The 21275-nt window shown below is 45.6% G+C and overlaps 3 protein-coding genes across 6 annotated transcripts in view; all 3 read right to left on the bottom strand.

Annotated features, from left to right (window-relative positions):
* Nucleotides 1-340: 340 nt before the first annotated feature.
* LOC115110539 (shiftless antiviral inhibitor of ribosomal frameshifting protein homolog) lies at nucleotides 341-4390 on the bottom strand. 3 transcript variants are annotated; one of them, XM_029636289.2, is made up of 9 exons: nucleotides 4212-4390; nucleotides 3385-3520; nucleotides 2680-2729; nucleotides 2456-2515; nucleotides 2082-2123; nucleotides 1784-1939; nucleotides 1459-1562; nucleotides 1208-1368; nucleotides 341-1041 (listed from the first exon to the last, which is right to left on the bottom strand). In XM_029636289.2, the coding sequence occupies exons 2-9, from the start codon at nucleotides 3446-3448 to the stop codon at nucleotides 824-826; spliced, it is 855 nt and encodes a 284-aa protein (XP_029492149.2). In that variant the 5' UTR covers nucleotides 3449-3520; nucleotides 4212-4390; the 3' UTR covers nucleotides 341-823. The 3 variants fall into 3 exon arrangements, with proteins under 3 accessions (XP_029492149.2, XP_029492148.2, XP_064866222.1); XM_029636288.2 differs by lacking the exon at nucleotides 4212-4390 and adding an exon at nucleotides 3995-4205; XM_065010150.1 differs by lacking the exon at nucleotides 4212-4390 and having other exon boundaries at nucleotides 3385-3631.
* A 10371-nt stretch (nucleotides 4391-14761) lies between these two features.
* Nucleotides 14762-15846, bottom strand: LOC115110892 (microfibril-associated glycoprotein 4-like). The gene is made up of 4 exons (XM_065010930.1): nucleotides 15733-15846; nucleotides 15421-15517; nucleotides 15092-15277; nucleotides 14762-14991 (listed from the first exon to the last, which is right to left on the bottom strand). Exons 1-4 carry the CDS (start codon nucleotides 15844-15846, stop codon nucleotides 14762-14764), a joined length of 627 nt encoding a protein of 208 aa, XP_064867002.1.
* Nucleotides 15847-16483: 637 nt separating this feature from the next.
* Nucleotides 16484-21275, bottom strand: part of LOC135559591 (neurogenic locus notch homolog protein 2-like) — a 48214-nt gene continuing 43422 nt past the window's right edge. For both annotated transcript variants that reach the window (XM_065010135.1, XM_065010136.1), the window contains one exon: nucleotides 16484-21264. In XM_065010135.1, the coding sequence (XP_064866207.1) occupies nucleotides 19771-21264 (1494 nt within the window). In that variant the 3' untranslated portion in view covers nucleotides 16484-19770. The remainder of the gene's footprint in view (nucleotides 21265-21275) is intronic.

The following is a 21275-nucleotide window of genomic DNA, read 5'->3' as shown; positions in this document are numbered from 1 at the left end:
TTATTATCTATGCAGTCACTTTACCCCTATCTACATGTACATATTACCTCAATTAACCTGTACCCCGCACATTGACTCGGTATTGGGAACTCCTATATATATAGCCTCGTTATTGTTATTTTATTGTGTTACGTTTTTGAATATTTTCTTATATTCATACTTTTTTAAAACTCTGCATTGCTGGTTAAGGGCTTGTAAAGTAACGTTTCACGGTAGGTCTTCAACATTTCACCTGTTGTAATTCAGTGCATGTCACAAATACAATTTGATTTGAACCCGAGTCGTATTGAAAATGAATAATAGTAAGATTTCATAATGCATTATTTGTTTTTTTTTTGGGGGGGACAAAATGCATTATTTGTGTTCTATAATATATTCTTGTTCAAGTTGATATGACAAATCTATTTGAACACACACATTACTAGAAAGGTATCTCCTGAATAGATAACCAAAAGTAAAGTCAGGATTATGGGCAGTAGCCAGTGCGGTCAATCTCCCCTTATCATTCAGACATTAACAAAGCAACAGCAACAACACGTGGCAACACTTCAAGAAGCATAAACAAAGACAAAAGCAAAACATGAAACTAGTTATATCATCTCACTTATATCATCTGACTGTTGTGAATATTGAGCGGTATTTTCATGGTTTTTAAAAATGAAAGGAAAGTACAACCAATACTATGTCAGTAGGCCTATGAGATGCCATCCTTACACTGAATGTGAACCTAAGAAAAGTGATCATATCCTGATCGTTGGAAGCACAATTGGGGAAGCATGGAAGCTGCTCACGACTGTTGGTCACTGGTAACATCAGTGCTGCTCTAGCTGCTGCTGCTACCACTACTGTTGTCCTCTTCACTCTCCTCTCTGATGTCATCCATGATGAGGTCGTACAGGTTCTCCAGGCTTCCTTGGCTCAGGCAGGTGTTGACGGTGGAGCCGGAGCTGATGTGGACGGAGCTGGGATTGACCACGCGAGGCTTCCTGTTCCTCTGGCGACTGCGGGGGTGGACACACTCTGTCCCAGGAACATGGGGCTCTGGCATGGAAGTACAAGGCCAGTTAGTTGGCTGGAGCCAGCAGCCAGACAGACATGTAAAAGGCCGCCATCTTGTGGTACTTGTTTGTAGTAACACACTCTACAAACCACAGTACATTGCACTGTACAGCGCAATGTGTGTGTGTGTATGTGTGTGTAGTTTAACCTTGTCTGTTGTAACAGTCCTCAGCGAGGCAGCTGTGTGGGATAGGTTTTCTGGGTCCTGCTCCTCCTACCCCTCCCTTGCGTGGAGGAAGAATCTCTGTTGGGATCACCAGAGTTCGGCAGGAGTAGCAGGGGGAGCCCAAATCCATCCTCCCAAAGCCCCTGATGGACAAATCAAACCAAGTGCATAGAGATTAAATCACATTTATCATTTCTCATAATCACACATGTACAGGACGCTCCAGTTTTTACCTGAAGGTGCGTGTGCATTTGGTGCAGCAGAACTCTCCAATACCCCACATTTTGTCATAAGGGACAGGGTCATATTTCTTCTTGCACAGGTGACAGCGAGATACCTAGGAGAGATGACAGTCAGTGGAGACCCCAGTTAGTAGATGAACTGGCCATGTGAAATACACATTCTAAGACAAAGTAACAAGCTAACAGGAACACAGTTACAGACACAGGCATGGAGAAATACGTTTGAACTATTATGAATGGGTTTGGCATGCACATCAAACAGAGATGTGTGAAGACCACGGTGGATACCAGGTGGGTATGTATGGAAGAGCATTACCCTCTTCCTCTGGGGTACCCGACGCCACCAGTCCTTGTCACAGGTCTGGCAGGCAAACTGGTGCAGGACAGAGGGGGTGAGGTGGCGCTGGGCATTATCAAACATTCTCTTGTTCTTCTCAGTGAGAGGCAGGACCCGCAGACGCTCTCCCAGCTCCTGAAGACTCAACACACACGAGCCACACACATAATGGCGGGGACACACCGATGCGCACACACACCTTTCAGTTAGCCATCCACTTAACCCTTAACCTCTTCCCCCACCAGTAAAGTCGGTAAATAGTCTGTGGATGACTGACCTTGATATCATTATCGTCTTCAGGCTGTCTGCTACCTCGGGGCTGTAGGGAAGACAAATGTAAGTCATAGAATTAGAAATAGTCAAGGCAACCAATTTACCAACCTGATTATCAGATTGGATATAGGACAAATGTAATATGATAGGAGTTTTATTCTCTCTTCCAGCCCTTGAACAGTGTTGTTATAATAGCTCACAAATCTATTCCCAATGTGTTATTACCCATTACCAATATGGTTATGGAATATGGAACTTCAAAATCAACAGAGATTTTTGCATTATACTAAAATGCCTGAAATCCAGATGTCTTCTGATGAACATTGATTATTTAACCCAATGAAAGAGGGACTAACTAACACTGTGACTGTGTTGTACCTGTTGTGCAGGAGGGACCTGAGGTTCCCTGTCCTCAGCTGTGAGTCTCTGCACCACATTCTGAAAGAGAGAGAGGTGGATCAAGGGTCAAGGTACAACTGAACTGTCATGGTTATGACCACAAAGATCACATTTTCAAAGAAATACAGACCCGCCTGGATACACCCCTAATCCAAATACACACACAAAGCGACAGAGAATAGTATGGAATGTATTAATGTAACCTTGACTGCCTGATCCGTCTGTAAGCATTTTCTGTCCTCATCATCCAGCTCTGCACGGCAAGAGTAGAGAAAGAGGAAGAGTCTGAGATTAGATTGTCAACATGGCCAACCCTTTAAAGCAAATAAAATGGGTCTGGTTGTTAAACCACCCGACACCATGTCTGAAGAGAGGTTAAAGAGGCCATCAGCAGCTGAAACAATAACAGTCTTCCTCGCCCATGTTTCTGTAAAACAATGTAGGGACTTTTAAATGTATACACAGAGCTATGGATGCAAGGCTGACCATCCATGATATAAAAATGATAGTTTACACCATGTTTTGAGGCTATATAGTGTTTGTTTTTCATTTACTTTGTTTACAAACAATGAAGTAAAACAATCTTATATTTGGGGTTCTGATGGGTTACGACAGTTGAACTAAGCTCATAAGGCATTTATAAGTTATATTCTTCAAGAATCAATGGGTACATATCATAAATGCATAAATCCAACAAACGGATGTAGCAACTGCAGATTGCCCCTTTAAGGGATAGTTTCCAGGACAGATGAATCCTAGTTCTGTTCCTGGACTAAAGGGCACATTTAACGGAGAATCCCCATTGAACAAGCTTTTTAGTACAGGACCCGGTGTCTTGGAACACCCTCCATAGGGTTTCCTATGGTGGTATGACTGGGGTTTGCATCTACTGTCAACCATTTCTTTACCGTTGCCTTTCTTCAGTATAACTGCCCAGGTGACCATTTGATGTTTGTTGGCATAGCGTCTCATCAGTAAGGTTGCCTTTTCCACCGCTATCTTTCCATGGAATGTCTCCCTGAACCGCCGGACACTTTTCTCCAGCTGAGTTAACAGACAATTAAGAAAAGGACAATAAGAATCTAAAATAAACAGGCTGGTGTCAATCATGTTGTAAATAAAATAGAAGATCAGGCACATTCAACAGGAGGATCGATAGAACATTGCAACAAATGCAAATGCAGCCTAAGGACATGGTTTATTCAAAAACAGATCGCAACACAACGCACAATGAAACGCACACTGCTCTTGCCCTGTCCTCTCTAACGACATAGGCCTATTTATAAAGTGTAATAACTCTATAGTGTTTGATGACGTTATTTAGGTTTAGGCTAAACGAATGAGAAATGTGAGAGAAAAAACATAATTATTATCCAGCATTAAAAGTTTCACATCGACCAAATCACAAATTGGACATTTGATCCGTAGGACTACAATACAAACAAGAAAGGCGCATACAAATCGACCATGTAAAACAGTGTTACTGGCCAAATGAAAACTAAGTTTACCGTAGCCTACCTCAAATTCATCTTGCAGACAGCTCATTTTGTTATCGTCTAGGCTTTTTCTACCCTTGCATATGTCGTTCTATAGCAACATATTTTGCCACAATCGATATATTTCCTTGTAGCGCTGCAGTTGCAGTGTGTTGACTAACGTTAACAACTTTCACTTTGATAAGATGGCGCGTTCAAAACCACTGGGATATTGGAACAATACAATGTCAGATCATTACGTTAGGGTGAAAAGTCGGAGCTCTGGAAAGAGGCCCGAGTTCACGAGTTGAAATTCCAAGTTGGATGACCGTTCAAATTATTATTTTTTTCCAGTCAGAGCCCCTTTTGTTGTGCGAGTTCCCATTTCTTTTTAACACACTGAAGTCGGATTTCGGGATTCCCAGTTCCGAGTTGTTTTGAACGTATCATTAGACTGGTCATACGTACCACGCGTCCACGCACGCCACACACCGTAAAAACAAATACACACCAACCAATGAACACACAACCAGCCCCCGCTACCTCTTCTTCTTATTATTTGGTATCATGGCGTTGCACATTTTGTTTGTGCATTTCGCCACCTACTGTGCGGCAGTGTATGTTCAATCACATTATACAAAAATAAAAAGGGGTAATATATATATGTACATATACATTTCACCACCAACCAACCCTACAACTATATACCAATATTTAATTAAAAAACATCTAAAAAATCTCACACCCATCTGCCAGCTACACTCCTGCTCCTACACCATGCCAACGGCCTGGGAGGACGGGACACCCCCACTCAACACACCCTGTAACTCTTCTGAATTCAAATCTCATATACCCAAATACTTCTCTGCATCTGCCACCACAACATCTATTTTCTGTGATTTACGTTCCCTTTCTGCGGTACAGCTGATAACCATTGCTATAAACGCTGAGAAGGCAGCCTCACTGAAGCTCAAAACACTATGGCCTCTCCCTCTGTGCTGACACAGATCTACGACTCACTGGGCTCCTCTCAGGATTCCTCACCTTTGACCCATCCGCCTCTACTTTCTTCACTGCCTCGGAATACAACACCTTCTGCACTATGCTCTGGCCACTTCAACTTGCCATTCTCATACCGGACACTTCCGATCCCCAGCAACATGGGCACCACTACAGTTGACACACACAACTTTACCAAAACTACACATTCCTCTGTCCAATGCCCTCCTGCACACTTCTCACATCTTGGAATCTCCCTCCTGCACACTGCTGCAACATGACCATAAACATAAACATTGTACCTGAAACAGAGCAGTGGATTCACCACAAACACTCTAAGAGGATGATATATCCTAACATGACTTTGTCTGGTAAAGACTCTGACTCAAAAGTCAAACTGTTTCACCACGCTCACCACCAGGTCTGTGTCGCGCCAAACGGCGGACATCAAGAGCAAAGCATGAAGCAGATCTTGACCCAAGTTGCGTGACACGGAGCGCCTGCTTCCTTGGGTCAGAAGAAACATAAACAAAAAGAAAAAGTCCACTTCAGGTTACCTTCCCGGATTCTACTGTAAACAACTCCTTTCCCACCCATCCTGAAACCACAAATGGATCTGCCAAAAGGCAAGGGTCCACTTTCTCCAAAAATGTCACTCCTATTGAACTAGATTATTTTGTATTTTGTTCAATGATGTCAAGCTCTTCACCACACCTTCCACCTCACATACCTCGCCTTCATACACTTCAATTTCTCCTCTAGAACTCAGTCTGGCTCATGGCTCACTCTATTTGACACCAATCCTTTTTCAACACCCCGTCTCCATTTTTATCTCCATCTTCCTCCAGATTCAAATCCAACCTCTGCTTTCCTCATTCTCTTCAACCACCTCTTCCTATTTTTCCACCTCCATTCCTCCTCAGAAATCCACATTTCTGTGTCCCTGTCCCAATATCCCTGTTCTTGCTCCAGGATTCCTCTTCAGAACCCCTTTCAAGTGAACCGTTCCAACCAGCCCGCTCTGCTCCTTCTTCTTTGGGATTGGATTGGTGGATCGCATCCAACTTTTAAGGTGCATACACCACCACCTACTGTACTGGAGTGTAAGGCCAGTCACAGCCTACCAAAAAGTAATTATCTTCATTAGTCCTGTTCATCTAAGAAAGTGAAATACCACTTCCCTCCCATTTACTCCCCCCGCTACACCACCCAAACCCCAACCCTGTCCAGCCTCTCTAACCGTTTCACACAATCTCTCTCTATGTACAGTACCAGTCAAAAGTTTATACACACCTACTCAGTCAAGGGATTTTCTTTATTTTTACTATTTTCTACATTGTAGAATAATAGTGAAGACATCAAAACTATTAAATGACACATATGGAATCATGTATTAACCACAAAAGTGTTAAACAACAAAATATATTTTAGATTGTAGATTCTTCAAAGTAGCCACCCTTTGCCTTGATTACAGCTTTGCACACTTGGCATTCTCTCAACCAGCTTCATGATGTAGTCAACTGGAATGCATTTCAATTAACAGGTGTGCCTTGTTAAAAGTTAATTTGTCAAATGTCTTTCCTTCTTAATGCGTTTAAGCCAATCAGTTGTGTTTTGACAAGATACGGGTGGTATACAGAAGATAAACCCTATTTGGTAAAATCTTGCCATATTATGGCAAGAACAGCTCAAATAAGCAAAGACAAACAACATTCCATCATTACTTTAAGACATGAAGGTCAGCCAATCCGGAAAAGTTTCTTCAAGTGCAGTCGCAAAAAACATCAAGCGCCATGATGAAACTGTTTCCACAGGAAAGGAAGACCCAGAGTTACCTCTGCTGCAGAGGACAAGTTCATTAGAGTTACTAGCCTCAGAAATTGCAGCCAAAATAAATGCTTCACAGAGTTCAAGTAACAGACACATCTCCACATCAACTGTTCAGAGGAAACTGCATGAATCAGGCCTTCATGGTCGATTTGCTGCACAGAAACCACTGCTAAAGGACAGCAATAATAAGAAGAGACTTGCTTGGGCCAAGAAACACGAGCAATGGACATTAGACTTGTGGAAATCTGTCCTTTGGTCTGATGAGCCCAAATGTGAGATTTTTGGTTACAATGCAGAGTAGGTGAACGGATGATCTCTGCATGTGTGGTTTCCACTGTGAAGCATGGAGGAGGTGGTGTGATGGTGTGGGGGTGCTTTGCTTGTGACACTGTCTGTGATTTATTTTGAATTCAAGGCACATTTGACCAACATGGCTACCACAGTATTCTGCTATGATACGCCATCCCATCTGGTTTGCGCTTAGTGGGACTATCATTCGTTTTTCAACAGGACAATGACCCAACACACCTCCAGGCTGTGTAAGGACTATTAGACCAAAAAGGAGTGCTGCATCAGATGACCTGGCCTCCACAATCACCCGACCTCAACACAATTGAGATGATTTGGGAGGAGTTGGACCGCAGAGTAAAGGAAAAACACCCAACAAGTGCTCAGCATATGTGGGAACTCCTTCAAGACTGTTGGAATGGCATTTCAGGTTGAGAGAATGCCAAGAGTGTGCAAAGCTGTCATCAAGGTAAAGGGTGGCTACTTTGAAGAATGTAAAATACACTGCTAAAAAAAATAAAGGGAACACTAAAATAACACATCCTAGATCTGAATGAATGAAATATTCTTATTAAATACTTTTTTCTTTACATAGTTGAATGTGCTGACAACAAAATCACACAAAATGATCAATGGAAATCGAGACATGATGTCCCAGATGTGCTCAATTGGATTCAGGTTTGGGGAACGGGCGGGCCAGTCCATAGCATCAATGCCTTCCTCTTGCAGGAACTGCTGACACACTCCAGCCACATGAGGTCTAGCATTGTCTTGCATTAGGAGGAACCCAGGGCCAACCACACCAGCATATGTTCTCACAAGGGGTCTGAGGATCTCATCTCGGTACCTAATGGCAGTCACGCTACCTCTGGCGAGCACATGGAGGGCTGTGCGGCCCCCCAAAGAAATGCCTCCCCACACCATGACTGACCCACCGCCAAACCGGTCATGCTGGAGGATGTTGCAGGCAGCAGAACGTTCTCCACGGCGTCTCCAGACTCTGTCACGTCTATCACATGTGCTCAGTGTGAACCTGCTTTCATCTGTGAAGAGCACAGGGCGCCTTTTGGTTCAAGTCAGAACCCCTTTGGGTTCCATACACAGTGCATTCGGAAAGTATTCAGACCCCTTGACCATTCCACATTTTGTTACATTACAGCCTTATTCAAATATGTATTAAATTGTTATTTTTTTCTCATCAATCCACACACAATACCCCATAATGACAAAGCAAAAACAGTTAAAAAAAAAAAAAATTGCAAATGTATCAAACTAAAAAACTGATATTACAACTACATAATTATTCAGACCCTTTACTCAGTACTTTGTTAAAGCACCTTTGGGATCTGGCTGTGCCACTCAAGGACATTCAGAGACTTGTCCCGAAGACACTCCTGCGTTGTCTTGGGTGTGTGCTTAGGGTCGTTATCATGTTGGAAGGTGAACCTTCGCCCCAGCCTGAGGTCCTGAGCGCTCTGGAGCAGATTTTCATAAAGGATCTCTCTGTACTTTGCTCCATTCATCTTTCCCTTCGATCCTGACTAGTCTTCTCGTCCCTGCCGCTGAAAAACATCTCACAGCATGATGCTGCCACCACCATGCTTCACCGTAGGGAAGGTGCTAGGTTTGTCCAGACGTGATGCTTCGTATTCAGGACAAATAGCTCAATCTTGGTTTCATCAGACCAGAGAATCTTGTTTCTCATGGTCTGAGAGTCTTTTAGAGGCCTTTTGGCAAACTCCAAGCGGGATGTCATACGCCTTTTCCTGAGGAGTGGCTTCCGTCTGTCCACTACCATAAAGGCCTGATTGGTGGAGTGCTGCAGAGATGGTTGTCCTTCCGGAAGGTTCTCCCATCTCCACGGAGGAAATCTGGAGCTCTTTCAGAGTCACCATCAGGTTCTTAATCACCTCCCTGACCAAGGCCCTTCTCCCCCAATTGCTCAGTTTGGCTGGGTGACAAGCTCTGGGAAGAGTATTGGTGATTCCAAACTTCTTCCATTTAAGAATAGTGCAGGCCATTGTGTTCTTGGGGATCTTCAATCTTTTCTTCACTTGATACAGCTGTGACGTTTCCTTCTACCAACACTGGAATTTCAGCAGTTTAACCCTTCCCAATCATTTTTTAATTTTTCTTCCAAACCTCACCAATTTTGGCCCCGATACCAATAGTGGAGCAAAATTCACACCATGCCCCCCCTTTCACTGTCTTAATCATTCTTCTGGCCATCACTCTCTTTCTTTGACACTTCATGATACACACTGGAACAGTCACATAGGCAGCTGATATAATTACAGACATTACTGCCTCGGTGCACTCCTTCACAGACCCCTCCATTGATCACGTTTGTCCCACACGGTCACACAGGTACTAACATCTTCCAGTTAGCTTTCTCAAAGCACCACCTTATGTTATTTTTTTAGTTTACCCGGTAAGTTGACTGAGAATACATTCTCATTTACAGCAACAACCTGGGGAATAGTTATGAGAGAGGAGGGGGGATGAATGAGCCAATTGTAAGCTGGGGATGATTAGATGACCATGATGGTATCAGAGCCAGATTGTGAATTTAGCCAAGACACCAGTGTTAACACATCTTCTCTTACGATAAATGCCATGAGATCTTTTAGTGACCACAGAGAGTCAGGACAGCCATTTAACGTCCCATCTGAAAGACAGCACCATACACAAGGAAATGGCCTTGAGGCATTGGGATATTTGTTGAGACCAGAGGAAAGGGTGCCTCCTACTGGCCCTCCAACACCACTTCCCGCACGCGCACACACACGCATGCACACACACACCCACACACGGAAAACGATAACTCCCTACCGTGGTTTCTCTCATCACTTCCCATTCATTCACACCTCCCTGTCACCGCTGCAGATACCAATGCCAAGTCCGAGCATTGACTCTCACCACATTGATTCTCGTCTCCCTCCCGTCAATAACACACACTAATCCCCTGTTATCCATACATTGTTCAAATGTACTCCCATTGTCATCTTCATTATGGTTATTAAAATCACACCATATTAGCTTCTACCCCTACAGGTCCTATCAATCCCTTTAACTTTGCTAACCAGAGAGGTTTGCAGGGGTTATAGAAGTGAACTATTACAATATTACCCCTATTCCTACATACAGTTGAAGTCGGAAGTTTACATACACCTTAGCCAAATACATTTAAAGTCAGTTTCACAATATCTGACATTTAATCCTAGTAAAAAGTTAGGATCATGATAAAATAATTCCACTCTGAACCCTTATAACTGTGTGAAATTGATTAGAATCATAAAATTATAATCTGATGATGTGCGTAGTTTTAGTCGGAATTAGGTTAAGCAATGTATCTGTATAGGGGAAAAACACAGACTGTCTGAGCAAGGCGTAGTTTAGGATTTGAACTTGCGTGTGTGTGCCTAGTAAAATACCGAAGAACAATTAAAACTGTGTTTGAACTGACCTGGCTAGGCCTCTGAGAGACTTGGGAGAGGACAGGGAGTACTTCTCAAGGTCTCCCTAATCTCGGGGGAATGGAACTGTCGGCTAGGTAGTGATACACAGTGGTGAGAACTATGGAGAAGGATAAAACTCACCTACTGTTTATGTGTATGTATGTGCGTAGGATACCTACTGTTTGTGTGGAAGTACATGCGCAGATATAAAATTGATGTTTTTGTATTCTTGACTTTGGAACGTTCTCTGAATAAACGGTACTATCTTTTTGCATAAGCTGAGTCTTTGACTAATTATTATTAAACCCATGGTCTTACAGATCTCGGGATTGGTCAGAGCTATTGACTGATAGTTATTATCATTGGGATTGAAAATTCTCGTGACAGATCACCACTTTATTGTAAGAATGTGAAATGTCAGAATACTAGTCAAGAGAATGATTTATTTCAGCTTTTATTTCTTTCATCACATTCCCAGTGGGTCAGAAGTTTACATACACGCAATTAGTATTTGGTAGCATTGCCTTTAAGTTGTTTAACTTGGGTCAAACGTTTCAGGTAGCCTTCCACAAGCTTCCCATAATAAGTTGGGTGAATTTTGGTCCATTACTACTGACAGAGCTGGTGTAAATGAGTCAGGTTTCTAGGCCTCCTTGCTCGCACATGCTTTTTCAGTTCAGCCCACAAATTTTCTATGAGGTTAGGCCTTTGTGATGGCCACTCCAATACCTTGCATTTGTTGTCCTTGAGCCATTTTGCAACAGCTTTGGAAGTATGCTTGGGGTCATTGTCCATTTGGAAGACGCATTTGCAAACAAGCTTTAACTTCCTGACTGATGTCTTGAGATGTTGCTTCAATATATTCACATAATTTTTCTTCCACATGATGCCATCTATTTTGTGAAGTGCACCAGTCCCTCCTGCAGCAAAGCACCCCCACAACATGATGCTGCCACCCCCGTGCTTCACGGTTGGGATGGTGTTCTTCATAAATTGTGGAGTAGTTGAAAAACAAGTTTTAATGACAAAGTGTATGTAAACTTCAGACTTCAACTTTATTTCTATTCCTCCTACACATTCCAATTCCTGTATCTCCAATACTCTGTATGCCATCCTCTCTTTAACGAATGTAGCACAACCCCCACCGGCCCCACCACTCTGTCACACCTAAGAGAACTGAATCACGGAATCACCAGCCCAATCTCCTAAACCAACGGTTTAAAACGTATGTAAATTGCCGATGAAGAACTACAACTCCCAGTAGAGCAGCCATAGTTTGCTAAATGACATGACCCAGTTAGGTCATCGGGCTAGCCGCTGCTCGGTCGTCGGTATGTGACTGTTCACTTTGCTTTAAACAGAATTTAAGAGGAAGGTGTACGAGGACGCTGAGAAGATGGACCTCGCGGGGACAGACGAGGAGACTGCTAGGATCTTCCGTGAGATCTACCTGCCCTACTCTAGGAAGGTGTTCAACTCTCTCGCACAGACACCCGAGGAAATAGCAGAGGTAACACTCTGTTATATCACTATCTTGTATTTTGTGACTACTATCCTAGTATTATTTGGTATGCAGTCTCAACATCTGATCCTTTGGTGGCTAAATGGGACTAATCGCTCTACTCTACTCTCTTGCAGCAAACACTTCAACTGATGACAGCGGATGAGCCTCCGTTTCGCCACCAGACCAACCGTGCGTACATGCCCATGACTGCCCTGAAGCACGCAGACCCCACCGGTCGTCTAGCCCTGGACACCTTTTATAAGCTGCTATTCAAGCACGACAGTCTATTCACTGCCAGTCTGGGGCTGCTGTGCATGTTGCAGAAGAGGACTGGGCAGAGTTCCAATTGAGCAGAAGGTTGGAGAGACAGAGTGATTAACCTAGTGAGGAGAGATAGGCGGATAGAGAGAGCAGAAGGTTGGAGAGACAGAGTGAATAACCTAGTGAGGAGAGATAGGGGGATAGAGAGAGCAGAAGGTTGGAGAGACAGAGTGAATAACCTAGTGAGGAGAGATAGGGGGAAAGAGAGAGCTGAAGGTTGGTGAGACAGAGTGAATAACCTAGTGAGGAGAGATAGGGGGATAGAGGGAGCAGAAGGTTGGAGAGGGTGAATAACCTAGTGAGGAGAGATAGGGGGATAGAGAGAGCAGAAGGTTGGAGAGACAGAGTGAATAACCTAGTGATAGGGGGATAGAGAGAGCAGAAGGTTGGAGAGACAGAGTGAATAACCTAGTGAGGAGAGATAGGGGGATAGAGAGAGCAGAAGGTTGGAGAGACAGAGTGAATAACCTAGTGAGGAGAGATAGGGGGATAGAGAGAGCAGAAGGTTGGAGAGACAGAGTGAATAACCTAGTGAGGAGAGATAGGGGGATAGAGAGAGCAGAAGGCGTGAGTCATTGAGTGACTCCAGTCTGCAGTGGACAAGCCCCCTTCTCTTCTCTGCTAGTCATTTTCTTTTCTTTTTCCCACCTTTATTTAAACAGGTAGCCTAGTTGAGAACAAGTTCTCATTTACAACTGCGACCTGGCCAATATAAAGCGTAGCAATTCGACACATACAACAACACAGACTTACACATGGAATGAACATACAGTCAATAATACAGTAGAACAAAAGAAAACAAAAAGTATATGTACAGTGAGTGCAAATGAGGTAAGTTAAGGAAATAAATAGGCCATGGTGGCGAAGTAATTACAATATAACAATTAAACACTGGAATGGTAGATCGGCAGAAGATGAATGTGCAGGTAGAGATACTGGGGTGCAAAGGAGCAAAATAAATAAATAAATACCAGTATGGGGATGAGGTAGGTAGATAGATGGGCTGTTTACAGATAGGCTAGATACAGGTGCAGTGATCTGTAAACAGCTCTGACAGCTGGTGCTTAAAGCTAGTGAGGGAGATGTGAGTCTCCAGCTTCAGAGATTTTTGCAATTCGTTCCAGTCATTGGCAGCAGAGAACTGGAAGGAAAGACGACCAAAGGAGGAATTGGCTTTGGGGTGACCAGTGAGATATACCTGCTGGAGCGCGTGCTACGAGTGGGTGCTGCTATGGTGACCAGTGAGCTGAGATAAGGCGGGGCTTTACCTAGCGAAGACTTGTAGATAACCTGTAGCCAGTGGGTTTGGCGACGAGTATGAAGCGAGGGCCAACCAACGAGAGCGTACAGGTCGCAATGGTGGGTAGTGTATGGGGCTTTGGTGACAAAACGGATGGCACTGTGATAGACCGCATCCAGTTTGTTGAGTAGAGTGTTGGGGGCTATTTTATAGATGACATCACCGAAGTCGAGGATCGGTAGGATGGTCAGTTTTACGAGGGTATGTTTGGCAGCATGAGTGAAGGATGCTTTGTTGCGATATAGGAAGCCGATTCTAGATTTAATTTTTGGATTGGAGATGCTTAATGTGAGTCTGGAAGGAGAGTTTACAGTCTAACCAGACACCCAGGTATTTGTAGTTGTCCACGTATTCTAAGTCAGAGCCGTCCAGAGTAGTGATGCTGGACGGGCGAGCAGGTGCGGGCAGCGATCGGTTAAAGAGCATGCATTTAGTTTTACTTGCGTTTAAGAGCAGTTGGAGGCCACGGAAGGAGAGTTGTATGGCATTGAAGCTTGTCTGGAGGTTAGTTAACATAGTGTCCAAGGAGGGACCAGAAGTATACAGAATGGTGTCATCTGCGTAGAGGTGGATCAGAGAATCACCAGCAGCAAGATCAACATCATTGATGTATACAGAAAAGACAGTGTTTGTGCATAGACACAACAAAAGAGTACTGTTGAGACCTTCCTGATAAATCCTTAGTAAAAGACCCACGCCTCAGACCAGAAACCTTCCTTATGAACATTCATAACCACTTCTTAAACTATCAATGACTGTGCAACAAAGATGAGACTGAGATGAGACAAGTTAAGGACTGATGTTTGTGGGCCTCTAATCAAACCTGGTAACCTAGCCGTACGGACTAAGGGCTCAGTGTGTCTCAGACCAATCGGGACTCCTTCAACCGTTCCTTCAGCTTTTAGAGGATATTAGTGTGTTACTACTGTATTTTAACAGTGTAATGAAGGTTTACGGTAAGACTGGCAACACTTCAATAAAACGAGACAAAGCTTTTTTCCCTTCAATTTATTAGCTTTAAAATGTTTAAACTTCAGTGGCTTTCCAAATATTTTCATAATTTGAAAGGTAATATTTGAATGCAAAGTGTGAGTGTGAGAGGTTCTGAACTTATACCACAGGCCTTATCTTCATTTCAATGGCGTTTAAAGAGTATTTATAACCTTTCCAATACATCCAGTTGATACCAATACAATAGATTGAGTCGCCCCATAGATATACCCCGTTGGGATTGACACTGTGGCATTCTCCATACCACCATCCTCCTAGATATGATTTAGCACCGTTTGAAGTGTGAGTGTCCTGGTCTTTATCGAAGGTGGAGAACTTCTGCCCATTGTGTTCATCCATTTACAGTATAACTTTCTTCAGACTGTATCGACCAAGTAGTCCTTTCAGATTGGTAATACTGTTGTTTCATGGGAAAGGAGGAGAAATGGAAATGTTCTTTAGACTCACCAGCACCTCCATCTTTGAAGCCACTTAAATGCAGCTTGTATCCTTCATGCTCAGAGTCGACAGAGAAGGAGGAGTACTGCACGTGGGCTTTAGCCCCTTCGAAGTCCCCCAGGTCCACCCTCAACTCATACTTCTTCCTCTGAGTGAGGAGATGGGTGTTTTCTAGGCCTGAGGGAGAGCACAAGGTGTTGGTGGAGAACACAACACGAGGTGAGTATTAAAGATAGTAATAATACACATGAATAGACATTTAATGCATTTCGTATCTCAGCATTGACATTTCAAATGTGTCCAGTGAGTCATGCTCTTACCTAACCAGTACTCTCCAGATGCCTGCCCAAACCCACTCCTGTATTGGTCCCATCCATGGTAAAAGTTCACTGTCCCATCCTTTCTCTCCTGGATCACCTGGAATGGAGGGGCATTTTGAGATTTTCCACAGAAATATGAGATGTTCCACACAAGGGGAATTTTTATCCATCTCTCCTGGTTGATAACATTCTCTACTTCAAATGTTAATTGAGCAAACAACAACATGGATTGAGCCCTGAGGTAGTGGTAGTGAAACAAACTTTGATGAAGCTCAAAAGACTATAAACAAAAGGTCTAGTCACTGTACACACGGTCCATTTCCCCCCCTCAGGTTGGTCCTCACAGCTTGTTCCTGCAGGGTAGATGGTGTACACGCCACTGTGTCCAAAGCCCCTTCTATACACATCAACACAATACACTGGCATGATATCATATGGTAGAGTATTGATTGCCACTGGGAGTAGTAGAATGAGCACATCCAAAGCCTGCAATTAATGTCAACTTTAACTTAAAGACATTATTATAGAATAATAAACCCCCACCCCCTATTCAAGGCAACCAATCTCACCTTCATTGTTTCTCTGATAGGATAAAATGACCTTAGGGAAGTTGTGATCCATCCTCGCTCCCAGAGTAACGTTGAAATGGAGGATAATTATGAATAGCAAGGTCTTTGGAAGTTCAGTTTTATACCATTTAAAGAACATGCCTGTCCCTTGTAGACTCATTTACTTTTGTGCAATTGTGACAGAGTGGAAATCCACTGGGCATGGGCACGAACTCACAACTCTCAGCGCCGTAACAACGTACTCAAGAGGTACTGTCAATACCACTGACCCAGAAATGCTAAGGCATTTCTAAACCCAGGGAGACAGTACTTCTAGGTCTCAGGAAGGCTGTAAAGGCGATGCCTTTAACCATCCACTAAAATGGCAATCAACATCATATTCTACATTTGAAACGATTTGCTCTATTCACATGCGATACTTAATAATTAGTACATTATTATAAGTCAAATATAAATGTGTGAAAATACGATGAATGCAAAAAGATACACAGAAATGTAGTTCCCTACAGTTTTTATTAGAAGTGACTTATTTTACAACTTTTGTCTGTAGAAAGAAACATTGTGGAACAGTTTTTTTATGTACAATGATTTTTAAACTACTTTTAAACAAGTATAGGAATTAATAATAATGATAGAAAATATCTATGACTTCTAATAATACAAGACCAATAAAATATCAGTCACATCCTCAATTTTCACAATAATCCTAAAAGGAAGTACATTTTCTTTTTGTCCTTTTTAGTACATAATAATTTTTTAGAAACACAAGATGCATCATAAACAAGTAAATCTACCCAGGACAAACATTATTTACAGACAGAAGTTGGGATATCTGAAATGTACAGACAGAGCATAGTAGTGTCGCCAGGAAAGGAAATCAAAGGACAACAAATAAACACTTCACTAAATGAACCCTGAACTGGAATCTGAACCTAGTATCAGTCCAACCCAGAAACCTCCCAGGTCTGACTGTACTGTAGTAGCTGGTTATAGTGAACAGGCTTGGACCAGTGAAGGAAACAGTAATGAAATCGAACAGGGGAGGAGGATCTGATTGGCTTTCCCAGTAGTAAGTATCCTATCCAGGGAGCAGCAGTGGTCTGGTGAGGGTTAGTTGGATCCCTGGGGAGTGCCATCCATAGTGAAGAGCTACAGTAGGGGGGTGCAGCACTACATAGTAGTGTTCTCTCCTTCCACGTCTTCTAACAAGTCATATGTAACTGTCCTCTCCGTGGCTAGTGGGGTGCAAGCTGCTAAAGATGCAGGGGAACGCTCCTCTGCACGCTGTAGTATAGCACCTCCCTGAGGAGTGACAGAGCACTAACAGTCCCGACCCACCAGCCAGGCCCTCACACTGACCGACTGACCGACCACTGACTGACCACGACTGGAGCTCACCAGAGTTGGAATCAGTCCACAGACTTATCCGTAACTGAACCGCTGGAGAACATACCAACACCTCCATTACCAATGGAACCGCAAGAGAATGTGCTTCTATTGGCCAACGCGACAGCTAGCCTGAGTCCCAGATCTATGTGTGCGGTCTTACACGCATAACAATGACAGCAACGGAGTCGGCAAGAGAGCACAAATAGATGTGGGACTCAGGCTACACAAAAACAGGACCAGGGGTCAAAGAATAGAATAGAAGCAGTCAAAAACATGCTTTCACACTGACAGGCAACATGCAGGAATGTTTGCAGGGGAGTGGTAAAGGAATAGCAGCTGATAAACATAGCTTAGTACACCGAGGAGATGTTCAAAAAAGTAACCATGGTGTCAACACATATACAGTATATAAAAAAACAAACACATAACTGAGGTAAAACCAAAACTAAAGGGCAGTGACAGGCTGATTTTAGAATTGGCATAATAATGCCCTCATCTGAATGAATGTTCAGAATGAGTGAAAACAAGCTGCATGACTGTAGTGATGGCAGACGGAGGGGGCAAGCCCTTTAGACCAGGACCAATGAGACTAAAGACTAGGATGACTCGAGCCATGCCTGGGACTGACACGCAGACGGCCTGGGACTGACACGCAGATGGCCTGGGACTGACACGCAGACGGCCTGGGACTGACAGGCAGACGGCCTGGGACTGACAGGCAGACGGCCTGGGACTGACACGCAGACGGCCTGGGACTGACACGCAGACGGCCTGGGACTGACACGCAGACGGCCTGGGACTGACACGCAGACGGCCTGGGACTGACAGGCAGACGGCCTGGGACTGACACGCAGACGGCCTGGGACTGACAGGCAGACGGCCTGGGATTGACAGGCAGACGGCCTGGGACTGACACGCAGACGGCCTGGGACTGACACGCAGACGGCCTGGGACTGACAGGCAGACGGCCTGGGACTGACACGCAGACGGCCTGGGACTGACACGCAGACGGCCTGGGACTGACACGCAGACGGCCTGGGACTGACACGCAGACGGCCTGGGACTGACAGGCAGACGGCCTGGGACTGACAGGCAGACGGCCTGGGACTGACACGCAGACGGCCTGGGACTGACAGGCAGACGGCCTGGGACTGACACGCAGACGGCCTGGGACTGACAGGCAGACGGCCTGGGACTGACAGGCAGACGGCCTGGGACTGACAGGCAGACGGCCTGGGACTGACACGCAGACGGCCTGGGACTGACACGCAGACGGCCTGGGACTGACAGGCAGACGGCCTGGGACTGACAGGCAGACGGCCTGGGGGAGAACGTGGCTTAAGTCAATGGGAAGTTTAAACTTTTAACACATCAATGTTTTTGTTGAGTTGTCTGTCTTACTGAACACTGGCCAATGAACGTACTGTAATGAATGTTTAAAAGATCACGATCGCCCTCCCTGATCACCCTCCCTGATCACCCTCCCTGATCACCCTCCCTGATCACCCTCCCTCCCATCGCTTTGTCCCCTCAAGTGCTTCAGAGACGCCCATCATTCTACATTCTTACACATAATACTTCTACGGAATGTGGTCAGTCCTTTTTTCCCTAGTTCGTCAAATCAGAACATAATATCACTAATGACAGCCAACTTAAAAGAGTACATATTTGTTCCCAAGCCAATCTGATCGTTTTACCTGTTGGCCTAAATAAATAACATCAGTCAAGAGAGGCGAGACCTCTTCCTCTTCCTGTCTGAACCCCATGTTGATCTGCCTACAGAGTGTTAGACACCGGTGGTGGGCTGGGTGGAGAGAGACTGAATCACTAGTCGTTTTCCTTGTAACACCACTGGACTCAGGTGAGCCCAAGACATGTGTTCCATGTAAAAGGTGAGTGTGAAACACTGTGAGAGGACAGGACAGAAAGAGGCTGAGAAAACACCTGAAAAGGCAGTTCTGAGAAACACAAAAAAACAATAAATAAAAATAAAGGAATTCCCTTCAACATTGTTGCTTTTTTCTTTCTTTTATCTACTTTTTTAAGTTTGTTAGTTTTTCAGGAGAGCATCCCTAAGTCTTTGAAATGAAAGACTTCGTTTTCTTCATATACTTTTTATAATAATAAAAAAACAAGTCCATCTGTGACAGAATAAGTCTTACTTCATTAAATTGTCTGTTCTTTTATATCCAGACAACATATTTCCCTTTACTCTTTCTCTGCAAACAACACTAGCAGACGGTCCTCGTGATAAAACACAGTCAATCCAAATCCAATGAAAATCTTGGAACCAGGCTGACGCTTAAACTCCAGACACACAGGCCTTTACAGCCAGTCGTCTCCTCTCTCCTCTCCCCCAGGCAGGTCTCTGTTAACCAGGTGCCTTGGGGGTTCATGCAAACACCTGCATCTTGCCGTTGGACTCCTGGACATGTGGGATCTGGGTTTGGGCAGGACCGGCCACCGCCGGGCTGGGGGTGGAGTCTGACCAATCAGACACACAGTGGGGGGAGGGGCTGGACCAGGGCTCGGGCGACTCTGGGGAGGGGGTCAGGTAGGGATGCTCGCTGGACAGGCGGAGGTAATGCTTGGGGGTGGCATCCAGGGTGGAGGAGTAGCTGTGCTGGGAGGGCGGGGTGGGGTAGTCCTCCAAGCCTGCAGTGCTGCCACTGGCCTGGGGAGGAGGGGCCTGGGAGGCCTGTGGAGAGGTGGGCTGAGTGGCTGGCTGGGGCTGAGGAGGCTGCTGCTGCTGCTGCTGCTGGAAGAAGGCTGGAGGGGGCTGTGTCGTCTGGGGGGTGGGTGGGGAGGAGGTGCCCATGCGAAGGCTCTGCTGGCTGGCCATGGAGTGGTTGTGGAGCTGCTGCTCTGCGATGGAGGGCAGCTTGACGGGGCTGAGGGAGATGGGCGTGCTGGCAATGACAGGCGTGGGCTGCAGCATGGCCTGCTGGGCGCTGCGGTACAGGTGCTGCTGGTGCTGCTGGTGCTGCTGCATCATGAGGCTGTTCTGCTGCTGCTGCATGGGGCTCTGAGGGTGCATGCCCGCCTGGCTGCTGTGGACCAGGTTCACCACCTGTCCCCCGCACTGAGAGGAGGAGGGCATGCGGCTGTGCCAGTCGAAGGGCACGCTGACAGGGCTCACCAGGCCCATGTTGAGCCCCAGCTGGCCGGCATTGAGCACGTAGCCGTGGGGTCCCTGGTTGACCTGGCTGGCCATGGACACGCGGCCCTGCATGGACATGCCTCCATCTCCCAGGTCGTTGAGCTGGGCCAGAGACACAGCGAATGGACCAGAGCCGTCCATCATGCTGCTGTGCACCATGGGAGTGCTGGGCACCGACATGGAGGAGTGGAAGAGCCCCGAGGAGGGCATGGCGACCGGGGAGCAGGGGTTGGTGATGTAGCCGGCGTTGTTGGCCCCTCCGCGGGGGGAGTCCAGGGAGTCGACGGGGGACAGGGTGACAGAGCTCTCCAGCAGGGCGCTCTGCATGTCCAGGGTCAGCTTCTTGTTGCGGGCCTTCGCTGAATCCTTCAGGTTCTGGGCATGCTGCCCTCCCAGACCTGAACCCTTTGCCCCGGGGCGGCGACTCTTCTTCCCCTGGGGGGTGTTCTTCAGGCCGGGCATGAAGGCGCTGGGGGGGCACATGAGGGGGGACAGGGTGTGTCCCCCGGCCAGGTGGTGTGGGGCCCCTCCGTGGCCCTGGGGGCTCCTCACTGTGTTGTACTCATCCAGCAGCTGAACGATGTCATGGTGCATTCTCTCCTGGGCAATGTCCCGAGGCAGACGGTCCATATGGTCGGTTATCTCCCTGTTGGCGAAGTGGGCCAGGAGGACCTTGACCGCCTCACAACTACCCTCACGCGCCGCCAGGAAGAGAGGCGTCTCCTCCTAATATACAG

The sequence above is a fragment of the Oncorhynchus nerka genome, linkage group LG26, assembly GCF_034236695.1.
Source record: "Oncorhynchus nerka isolate Pitt River linkage group LG26, Oner_Uvic_2.0, whole genome shotgun sequence".
Classification (NCBI taxonomy): domain Eukaryota; kingdom Metazoa; phylum Chordata; class Actinopteri; order Salmoniformes; family Salmonidae; genus Oncorhynchus; species Oncorhynchus nerka.
This window is presented reverse-complemented; position numbering and strand designations above follow the sequence as displayed.